Genomic DNA, 12,311 nt, shown 5'->3' with positions numbered 1-12,311 from the left:
TCCATCGGCCTCTGCCCCCATCACCTCCACCATCATCATCATCACCACCCCCATCTCCATCCGATGCCTCTCCCGGATCTGTCAAGCGTGGGAAGGGATGCTCTACCCAGTATGCTGTGTACTCGGCATCCATGCCGACGTCCTCGATCTCTGGCCACATGTCTCAGGGTAGGGGCATCATCTCTACCAGCTGTGTCACTGCCTGATCATATGACAGCAAAGGCCCAAACTGTGCCTGATCTCTGACCGTACGGGCATACATGCCTGAGCCCCGTGGCATCCTCTGAATCCTGCCAAACTGTCGGCCAATCCTGTCCACAAGCTGTCTCTCTAGCACATAGGGCGTCTGCCCAATCAGGTACCTACTTCGAAAGGTGTAGGAAAGCTCAACGACATCATCCTCCCACTGCTCGCAGCCTAGGTATGGTCTCCATATGACCACATCAATGTCATCTATCACTCGCCGCCAATGCTCTAGCCTGTCAATCCGTGGCTACGATGTGATCATATCATACAAATGAACAAAATTGCGTCCATGTCCCCTACCCCTGAAGTGTATCGGTTGGGTAACCGGTAGATGCTCATAGGCCCATACCTGCAGCAATGTCACTCCGCAGCCCAATCCTACGGATCCATGATACACAAACTGATGTAGCTCATAATACAAGTGTGCCAGCACACACGGTCCCGAGGCATATCTAGTGTGTTGTGTCACCAGTGTCTCCAGTGCTCCTCCCCAGCCCACAGTCAACCCCCATGTCACCCTATCTGGACACAGGAACCCACTGATCGCTCCTCCTATCACTGCTGGCAGTGCTAATCCTGTGGCTGTCATGGTATCCCATGCCACGTGTCCTGCCCTCATCTCTAGTCCGAGGTCCTGGAATACTCGTCTCAGGGCCTCCCTGTCTCCATCTCGATCGTATGGGATCAGCTCCCCATCGATCAGTATCCTCAATATCCTGTATACATCCTCTAGGGTGACTGTCATCTCACCCATCGGCAAATGGAACGTGCACGTCTCAGAGTGCCATCTCTCAGCTAATGCAGTCAGCAAACCCATGTTCGCCCGAAACCCAGGCACATACAACACATGTCTCAATCCCATCTCCTCGATGGCAGCTCTGTCCTCGAATGACAACTCAGGTTGCAACCTCTGAGTAGACGGGAATCTCTCCCGTGACTCTAGCATTGGCAAATACTCCTGCAGTCAAGAAAATCAAATCATGTCAGTCATAATGGCATTCCCTGTTCATCACAAAATGCTACTTTTTATCTAAATGCATCTGGCTATCTATCCTAGTGACACTCACTGTTCATCACAAAGTGTTGCTATTTATCCTAGTGGTACTCCAGGTTCATCACAAAGTACTATGTGTGTGGTACTCCCTGTTCATCACAAAGTACTACGTGTGTGACACTCACTGTTCATCACAAAGTGTTACTCACATTTGCACTCACTGTTCATCACAAAGTGCTGCTCATATTCTAGTAATCCCTGTTCATCACAAAGTACTCTATCTTGGTACTCACTGTTCATCACAAAGTGTCTTGATCTATCCTAGTCTTCCTAGAGGACCTGCTTGAGTGTATCCTCTCAGTAGCTTATCCAATCGACAGCGTATGTTCATCACAGAACTGCCGATTTGACCTAGAAGATGCAACTTCACACTTTTTAAAACACAGACGTGCCTTCTTGGCACAAACGTGCCTACACAGCACAGACGCGACTGCAATTGACACAGACGCAGGTCCAGACATAGACGCGCCTAGCACAAACACAGATGCGCCTAGCGAGCACAGACGCGCCTGGCACCAACGCAGACGCGCCTGAATGTTTTTGGACATTTTTTGGACCCTAGTCTAAGTGCATTTATTACCATATCTAGCATGCATTAATGACAACAATAAATGCATCAAAGTACAAGGAGGTTTTGTGGTACTCACCGGCTCTCCTGCCTCCGCTGGCCTATGGAATCGACGAACGTGGTCAAATCTGTGAACAAAATCCATCGCTGCTGACTGCTGCTGCTCTATTTTCGCTCTACAATTTGCTCTTGTGGATGTGTAGATGACAATGAGGATGTATTTTCCCCCGTGGTCTATCTTATAGCCTACCCTAGCCCTCGCCTTCGTTTCCCGAGTCAGTCTTCTTTGTCCCGTGACTCTGTCACTTTATCCGGTCAGTCCATTCTAGCCTTTATTTCTTATCGAGAGATTGTCTGCAGTCTTTTCAGACATTTTCATCCAATCTCTCGAGGGGGCATATCATTCCCATCCTGGGGCAACTCTATATCAGTTCATCTTATCTTCTTTGAAACAACACGACAAGCCGCATTGTCTCAAAGAGGGGCAAAATGTAGACACCCAAAATTGTCATGTCTAATTAAATAAATATTTTATTTATTTAATTATCTAAGCTTAATTCTTCTATTAATTAAATAAATCCTTATTTATTTAATTAATTCATTTATCCTCTTCTAGCCTTATTTCTCATTTAAATAAATACATTTATTTATTTAAATTATCATTTTCCTAAATTAAATAAATATTTTATTTATTTAATTTGATCCCACTTCTTCTATTAATTAAATAAATCTTTATTTATTTAATTAATTCATTAGCCTTTTCTACCTATGACACATGTCATTCATCTCTTAATTCATACACTACCTACCCCTTTCATTATTTTATTATTTCTTTTACCTACCCTCTAATCATAGCCGACCTCCTTTTACACCTCTCAATCTTATCCCTCCATTTCATATAGTGTCTTCTATATAAGGAGATGCTTCCTTCATTATCAAACCCTAATGATTCAGCTAATGATGCATCCTAACTACTTGAGCAATTGACTACACTATGATCCTACTTGCAACCACATTCCGTTCTTTGTTGAGCTCTTGTGCATATAAAATCTGAGAGCAAATATATCAAGCAAGATCAATGGAGATAGGAAGAATGGAGATCCAAACCCTATTGGACATGTGATGGTATAATCTTTGTGATTTTGTTTGATTTGCATTGTCTTAGGTAATCTTCATATGTTATGGTGGATCTTTGTTGTTGTTAGGCTAGGGTTTTGTGGTTGAATTCATTTAGCCTTTCAATATTGTTATTATTGTTATCCATTTTCACCATATACACCTTTTATCCCTTGAGAGTATGCACTCTTTATTATCATCATCATTGTTGTTATGGAGGCGAGAACACCAACATGGGGTTTGACTGAGGAAATCCCATATACATCACAACCTTTTCCCCCCTTCCATGTGTACATGCACAAATATGAGAGGTTCAAACTATGATATAGTTACAAAAGGACATAGTGGATTGTGATAGAGGCCATCAAACTTTGGATTGCACAAACCCTAAATATGTTAGTGCTCAACATTATTGTCTTGCTAATTTTATCCTAGTTTTCAAGGACGTGTCCAAACATTTGTTGATTTCATTCTTTCTTATGATTCATTCTGCACAACACCTGGACACTAGCATCCCACGTTAGAAGCCTGCCCAATCTGATCCAGATTCTAACACCAAGTTCTTCTCTATATCACCTTCTTAGATATGTAGTATTTTCCTATCTTTTTATTCTGTAACATTTGCATTCTATTAAATTTACTCAATTTAGTTTTCATCAACACAGTTCATTACACACACTCAACAATCCCCATCATATCTACAACAAACAAACAAAAAATGAGAATTAAAACCAGGCATCTTGGCTCTTTCTTGAGGATATAAGCCAAGCTTGTTCACATTTCCCCCAATGTTGTAAGGAGAAGGATTGATCTAGGTTAATGCATTGATTAGACTAGGATCTCTTTTCCCATTTCATAAAATGATGTACATTACAATGAAATTTATTTCTATGCACTAACTTCTCTCATATAGTAATACATTTTATAGATTTTTGAGCCTTTACTTTTATTTGTTCTTCTTCTTGCAAAAACTTTTTTTGTCACTCACTAATATCCTCCTTAACCACCTTTGAAATTCCCTCATTTGTGATGTTTTAGTTAAAACTAGACTTTTTTGCATACTCTATGGCTACAAAATTTTCTCTAAATTCTTGATTCCTTTGTGCCAGTTCCCCTATCTAGTTGTACCTCACATTTTTATCTACTTAAAGCAGTTTGAGAAGGAGAATTATACATGTTTTTTAAATAAAAGTCTATCTTCAAATCTTCTAATAAATTTTGATACTTTTAAAACCGTCTTATAGTTTCTTCTATTGATGATTCATCAATACCATGGTGTAGAAAAGGAATTTTTAAAGCTTTGTTGAGAGAGTCATACATGTATACATGCTCACACATATAAGAACTAGTAACAATTGTTCTTCTTCTCTACTGATAAAATTGGCTCTAGGGGGTCCATTAGTAGATCAAATCATTATTCTCTACTTGTGAGAAAGTCATCACTTTGTTCTTATTATTATTCCCTTCTAAATAGATCATTCCACTAGACACTAGCAACTTTAGGAATCTTAAGATTCACAAGTAGTCAAGAAAACCAACTTTGATATTGCTATAATGTCTTTGCTAATACATTAGTGAAAATATTACTTAGCTCTTATAGAACCGTTACTAAAATCAACTAATTTGATATAACTTATAATGGCATAACCAAATATTTAGCATAAATAATTCTTAGATATAATAATATTTAGATTGACACCATACACACCCTAAATTTGCATCAATGCTTACCCATAATGTTAACAAATAAAAATATATAAAAATAAATTTTATAAAGCCCTATGTTATATTGATGTTTATACAATAGCTTTGATATTTTAATTTTACACTTCAAACTTTATTCTTTGACCATAAAATGACAAACCTTGATCTATTATACTTGCAACTAGCAAACCTAAAAAAATTCTTCACATTTATATAAATGATAGCAAACCCTGATCGTACTAGTCAGTTCACAAATAAAAAATAGATTATTGAATATATATATTTTCCCTTAATCTACTAAACCCAAATTACAAAACATAAATCTTTACATTAACATATAATGCTCACTTTACAAATCAATCCAATATTGTTAAACACATAGTAGAACCTTTCCCCATTATATAAATCTACATGCAGTTTACAAAACATTAATTAAAATTGATTTATAACACACACACAAATAGACATTGTGGGCCATTTATTACACTTACAAAAACAAAAAGTACATTACAAATGTTTCAACATCTTCAATAGTTTATGGGCTCTTTACCAATTTTCACAATCCTCTACAACTAATCAAGTTTGAATCAACTACTAAGCACTGCCATGAACACCTTTTGAACATCCTCTTCCCTCTTAAAAAATAAAAGTGTCAAAATTTGCTATCACCTTTACCAATCACAATTAAAACTCAAAAATAACCTCTAGGTGAGAATCACTCCTTCATCCAACAGGGTTTTCATCCTTTGACCTCTTATGAATTTGAGGGTTTTTATCCCCAAATCTATGTGCTCAAAGGCTAGGGTTAAAAAATTGTTGGGCTAGGGTTTGGAATCCTTTCATAGTAATCATTTTGAATCCTTAATACCCATAGAAATAATGTCAAAACCTAAATTAATGGGAGTATCTCTTGATTGGTATATGAAAGACAACACCCATACTTATCAATATTATTTTCTTTATACTCAATCTCAAAATACTTATCCATGTGCATAAAGATGTATTTAGGAGGTATGGAAGAAGATAGCAAAGACTTGCAAGAACTGCTAACATTAATATTGTGAATATATGTAGCCACAAAACCTAATGCTAGTAGATATGGTAGTATACTTAGGTCTCACAATATGAAATACATGTGGAGCCATATCCTCTAAGGAAGTAACATTGTTGGTAATAATGTACCACAATGAGAACTAAGAGTGGAAGCATCATGGTGTGCTAACATGTTAGGCAATAAGTGAGATGAACGAGAAATGGTAGGAGTGGTTAAAGTTCATAATCCAAAGACACCTCATGATTCTTACCATTGGTTGAAGATCAAAGTTTAAGAAAGAGACGTGACAATTAGGACAATTTTGACAGTTTGACATGAATAAAGAAATATTGGAGTGGGGAGGAAAGGTATGCCTATATGGGAAAGTTTGAAATTTTGACAAGGACCAAGGGAAGGATAGACTTAAAAAGGAAAGCATTCTTGCATAAGGAACTCAAAAACTCTAATGAATGATAAACAATTGCAAGATTAGACATGTTCCTTCAAACTCAAAGACTTTGGGACCTCTATACAAACATAGTGGGAAAGAAGAGGAAGAACACACACAAAATTAGACTAGGGGAGATGCAAGAGATAAGAAATAGGAATTTTGGTCCATAACATATGTTAGTAAGAAAAAGAGACATGGTAATTTCCAAAGAAAAAAATAAACATTTTATTCCTCTTTCTTCTAGTAAGGCTAAGTATGAGGGGTAATCAATGCTAGTATTGATGATTTTTGGTTTTACAATGTCCTTACCAATTTTTGCATTCCTTTTCAAATCCATCAATTATTTTGTATGACAACTAGAGTACCATCAAGGCATCAAAGAACCTGGTCTATGTTCAACAAACCAAATACATTGAGATCCACATACATTGCATAATGGATCTCATTTATGACAAATTCATTAACTTGTAACATTGCTATACTTATAAGAAAATCATATACATCTTCACCAAACCTTTAGAAACAAGAACATTTAATCATATATGAACTTTGCTAAGGTGTAGCCTAATATTCCATTAGCAAGTAGCACATCTAACCCTTCTCTCTTCTCTCTCTTTCTCTCTTTTTTTTTTTTTTTTGGGGGGGGGGAGATTTATTTTTCCTTCTCTCCATTTTGTGGAGGGGCCAAGGTGAATATTTTGTCCTTCTCTTCTTTTGGGGAGGGGATCATTTTGTACAAGTGTAGCTAATATGTCTACACATTTACCAAAAGTATCTCTACCTTTCATTTTTTTACTTATGGGGGCATGTTTGCATAATATTCATACTTCCCCTTGGATAATGCTTTATCTTAATCATGGCATTGAAATCATTAAATAACTTTGGGTAGCTAATTTAATCACACATTTCACCCTTAATTCGAGGTTATAAAGCTCCAACACTTTCTCATTAATTCTTGATTGATATAAGTTAGATGTTATCTCTATCTAATCAAGGGCCATCTTGTCTTACTTACACTAGATTAACTTACCTCCTAATTGGGAGTGATTAAAAGTTAACTTATAAACTCATAGACATGTTGCTTCCTCGAGTCGGGTATCCAAGAGGTGTATATATTTGTACATCATCTATAGTTTGTATCTTTTTATGGACTCTCAATAGTAGATCAAAATTTTATATTGTCTAAGATATTTTCTTTTGCAACCCACTTTTTCCATTTTATCAAGGTTTGTGTTGATTTGAATATTAACAAAGCATATAATATTCAATAATGTTTTATTATCTTTTTACATGCATTAGAATTATTGCTTTCAAATGTGCAATCATGCATATTTAGTGTTATTCTTTGATTGAGTTTTGAATATTCAAAAATGTCCTAATCAATGCAAATAGATGCCTATTTATACAAGAGCATGATAATAATCCATTAAAATAAACTTGCGACCAAGGTATAAAAGGGGCAAGTCTAGTGGACATTTATTTAGGTAGATCAAAGTTTCACTTTCTAAGGAAAACTCATACATCCCAATCCAACCTGAGACAATAAATGTAGTAAAACTCGTGAACTAGACAAAAACGTATAGGGATTTGTGCATGGATAATCAACACGATAAAGGTAAATATGTTAAATGTGTGTGAAAGCATGAGAAAATGACCAAGATAAAGTACTAAGCATACAATTTCATTTACAAATAAAGCTAGGTAAAAGGGCTCCACTTTGCACAAAAGTTCACCAATAGTCATCATGTACAAGTAACAAGACTTTTTCTCAAAATAGACCCAAAACTAAGGAAGAGAACCCAACGTATAAGCATGTTCCAATAGTTGTTATTATGGTGCACAACAATGCGCCCCTTAAGACAAATACTTGTTACTTGTAAAGTTAAGCATCAGTAGCCATTGTGTTTGTATCTAAAATAAAGACAAAAAAAATCATTGTCAAAAGTTACATCAAAGAAACAACCAATCATACAATGACACATAAAGGGATTAATACTACATGTCTTGATGCACATGTTTTGGTCTAACCTTTCAATAGAGTGTTATTAGACAACTCAATGGAGATGTAAATGATGTAATGGTGCAAGCTAATCTCCAAACAAAATGACACTTCAAAAAAATTCTCAATATGCAAAACTACAACATTTTTTTGTTAATCTTCCATTCTTTTTTTTCTTTTTTCTTTTTTCAAATCTTCCATTCTTTTTTTTTTTCTCCTAAATTTTTGTTTAGATTCTTATATGTTTGTTCCTCCCTTTCTCATTTTACTTTCCTTTGTCCCATTTTTCCACCTTTTTAACTAATTTCCAATATTTTACATCATATTTTGAAGGTGATACCCCACTTTCTATTTACCATATCTCCTCTGCAACCAACTGTTTTTATTCTCTAACCCTCTATTATTCTGATGATTTATACAAAATCTTATCGTTTCTTTTTATCAATCCACAATTGTCACACAGGAGTACTTTTTAAGTTAGCGAAGGTCTGAACTTTTTCTCTGGCATGGAGAGATTCTTCATGTTTAGCTCAGCCCGTGTACACAGAGAAGTAGCTTCTTTGTCCAGCCATGGGGAATCTTATTCTGGGTTGAGTAATAAAAAATGCTTTGATTCCTTCTGGTGTTGTCGGAAACATTTTTTAGATGAGGATAATGAGTGAAGCTGTGAGTATCATGTATGAATTACACCAACAATTTTTAAAAAGGCCGTGAAGTTTTGAGAATGCTAAAAATCTTACCGTCCTCCTGTATGTTTGTTTGGTTCTGAAACCTGGCCCTCCTCGACAGTTATCTTCGAGGGTTTTCGTTCCCACTTGAAACTTGCTCTCGAAAGGCTTTAAATACCTGTAAGTTAAAATGCTCCCAGGCTTATCACTGGCAATGTCCTTGTGGCAGACGTCAACTGAATAATCCTTCACGTTTTCCACTTTCGCACTCCAATTACAATTATAAAATGCCAAAGCCATCCACTACTTAATCTCACAGCATTATGTTGAAGCAGAGGCTGCACATTCTGGTCACTACACACAACTTCCCTGAAGACTACTCTACACATCCTCAATCATTGCAGACCTGTATTCTCAAGAACACGCTTTCACGACGGAAAAAAGTGCACTCTTTCATTGCTCATAGGCGATTTGCATTTACTACACGCATACCTTTCCATAATAAGCTTATTTACATGTATGTTAAGTTCGGAAGTTTGGTTGATGCCCGTAAAGTTTTTGACCACATGAAAGAACGAGACAGCATCTCATGGAATACGATTATTGCAGCATACAGAAGACATGGGTATCCTCACGAGGCAGTCACACTATTTCACAATATGCAACAAACAGAGCTCCAACCCGATCAGTTCACATTTGCCAGCGTACTTCCAGCCTGTGCCGAAATTGGAGGTTTGGAACAGGGCATGGACATCCATAAAAGAATGACGGATAGAGGAATTTTGTCAGATGTCGTAGTTGCAACTGCTCTGGTAGACATGTATGCAAAATGTGGAAGGATAAACAAGGCGCGTGAACTGTTTGACAAAATGCCTCAGAGAAATGTGGTCTCATGGAATGCCATGATTGCAGGATATGCGCAGAATGGAATTGTTGAAAAGGCTCTGGAAACCTTCAGGCAGATGAAATTGGCAGGTGTAAAGCCAAATTCCGCAACATTTGCCAGCATCCTCCCTCTCTGTGCCAAAATGGGAGCTTTGGAACAGGGTATGGACATCCACCAAAGTATAAAAGACGGAGAACTTTTGTCAGATGTTGTAGTTGCAACTGCACTGGTAGACATGTATGCAAAATGTGGAAGCGTAGACAAGGCACGAGAATTGTTTGACAGAATGCGTCAAAGAAATGTATTCTCGTGGACTGCAATGATTGCTGGATATGCACAAAATGGACTTGCTGAAAAGGCCTTAAAAACTTTCAAGCAAATGCAACTGGCAGGTGTAAAGCCAAATTCCACAACCTTTGCCAGCATCCTTCCTGCCTGTGCCAAAATGGGAGCTTTGGAACAGGGTATGGACATCCATCAAACCATAAAAGATAGAGGGAATTTTTCAGATGTTGTAGTTGCAACTGCCCTAGTTGATATGTATGCAAAATGTGGAAGCATAGATAAGGCATATAAACTATTTGTAAAAATGCCTCAAAGAAATGTGATCTCATGGAATGCCATGATTGCAGCATATGGACAAAATGGACTTTTTGAAAAGGCCCTAGAGACATTCAAGCAAATGCAATTGGCAGGTGTAAAGCCAGATTCCACAACCTTTGCCAGCATCCTCCCCGCCTGTGCCAAAATAGGAGCTTTGGAACAGGGTATTAACATTCATCAAAGCATAATGGAAGGGGGGGTTCTGTCAGAAATTATAGTTGGAAATGCTCTGGTAGACATGTATGCAAAATGTGGAAGTATATACAAGGCACGTCAACTTTTTGACAAAATGCCTCAAAGAAATGTGGTATCATGGAATGCCATGATTGCAGGATATGCACAAAATGGATATTGCAAGGATGCTCTCAAAATCTTCGAATCGATGAAGGACTATGGAATATATCCTAACATTGTAACTTTTGCTTGTGTTCTATGTGCATGCAGCTATGCTGGTTTAGTGGATGAGGGCTGCAAGTACTTCAACCACATGAGTAACCCTTATTGCATTAGTCCTACAGTTGATCATTATGCATGCATGGTTGACCTTCTTGCCCGTGCTGGCTATCTTGAGGACACCTTAAACTTTATCATTAAGATGCCAATTAAACCTGTGGTGGGTGTGTGGATGTGTTTTCTTGGTGCCTGTAGATCACATATGAATATAGGCTTGGGAGTATTTACAGCAATGCTGCTTTTCGATTTGGATTCTGACAATGCTGCGACTTATGTTCTTCTCTCAAACATATATGCAGATGTGGGCAGGTGGTGTGAGGTACAAATGGTAAGGAGATTGATGAAAGACAGAGGGATCAAAAAGATACCTGGATGTAGTTGGATTGAAGGCCATAAATTGGTACATGCTTTTTCTGTCGGAGATGGATCACATTGACAGACACAACATATCTATGCAAAGTTGGAGAAATTGGCTTGAGAGATAAAGGCAAAGGCGGCAGGGTGTTTTCCAGATTCAAGACATTTACTTAATGATGTGGAAGGATAGGAAAAATAATTATTTCTCAGACATCATAGTGGAAAGTTGGCAATTGCATTTGGTTTGTTAAACATGCCCCTTGGATTAACTAGTAGGGTTGTTAAGAACCTTCTGAGTCTGTACTGATTGCCACACTGCAACTAAACTATCTCCAAGATTGTTGCAAGAGAAATTGCTGTGAGAGACGTGAACCATTTATGCCATTTTAAACAGGAACAATGTTCTTGTGGACGTTATTGGTGATGCTAAATGAAACAATTTGAAAAATAGGCGCACGCTATAATAACGTGCACTATGAGAGCTGCAGTAATAATGAAGAAACAAGATTTTATATTCAGTTTTTAAAAAAGCCTTTTTTTAAGTATTTGGCAATCTAAACCATGCTACCATGCTGTTGGCATAATATTTTTGATCGGTGAAATAGTTTTTGTATTGTTATTAATATATCGGGTTTCAAGCCAATGGGGCTACAGATAGGGAGCCACGTCCTCAAGATCACAATACACCTATGTGCAAATACCCATTAACAAGTCATTAAATTACATTTTCATTTTTACTTCTCCTTTAGTGCCAGATAGGAGAAGCATAGCGGAAGATCCCTCCCTTTTTAAACTTTTGTCTCTTCTCCCCTTCACTACTTTCTAGCCTTCCTCCTCTGCTTCACCTTGCCACCCCACAATGATATCGCCAAAGAAAAGGCTCACCCTCCTACCTGCACTTTGAGAGCTAAAAGGCGTACCATCCTTCTCCCCACTGCTACTGCCACTAGTAATAACCTTGCTTTGATTCAAAGTAGTTGTTCCACCTGAGGCCTCAACGGTTGAGTATTCCTTATTTGACTCTTCTTGATTTGCACCTTCATTCAATGTTACTATCTATTTTGAAGCCTTTGAATTTGTAGGATCCATGCTTTGTTTATCCTTTTTAGCTCCCTTTGAATTTGAGGGATCTTTGCTCTCTTTATCCTTTGAATCACCCATTTCATTGGAATC

At 37.4% G+C, this 12,311-nt stretch overlaps 2 protein-coding genes across 2 annotated transcripts in view; one reads left to right on the top strand and one right to left on the bottom strand.

The window, feature by feature from the left end:
• The window catches only part of LOC131079157 (pentatricopeptide repeat-containing protein At4g30700-like), a 61,477-nt gene extending 52,338 nt beyond the window's left edge, over positions 1-9,139 (bottom strand). Inside the window, exon 1 of the mRNA XM_059212303.1 lies at positions 8,912-9,139. Coding sequence (XP_059068286.1) covers positions 8,912-9,139 — 228 coding nt within the window. The remainder of the gene's footprint in view (positions 1-8,911) is intronic.
• On the top strand, positions 8,539-11,680 carry LOC131079158 (pentatricopeptide repeat-containing protein At1g11290, chloroplastic-like). The gene is made up of 2 exons (XM_058017064.2): positions 8,539-10,941; positions 11,081-11,680. The coding sequence occupies exons 1-2, from the start codon at positions 9,163-9,165 to the stop codon at positions 11,111-11,113; spliced, it is 1,812 nt and encodes a 603-aa protein (XP_057873047.2). The 5' UTR covers positions 8,539-9,162; the 3' UTR covers positions 11,114-11,680.
• The last annotated feature ends 631 nt before the right edge of the window (positions 11,681-12,311 follow it).

This window comes from Cryptomeria japonica, chromosome 10 (assembly GCF_030272615.1).
Source record: "Cryptomeria japonica chromosome 10, Sugi_1.0, whole genome shotgun sequence".
Lineage (NCBI taxonomy): Eukaryota > Viridiplantae > Streptophyta > Pinopsida > Cupressales > Cupressaceae > Cryptomeria > Cryptomeria japonica.
Note: the sequence above shows the minus strand (reverse complement) of the source record. Positions and strands in the feature narration are given on the sequence as shown.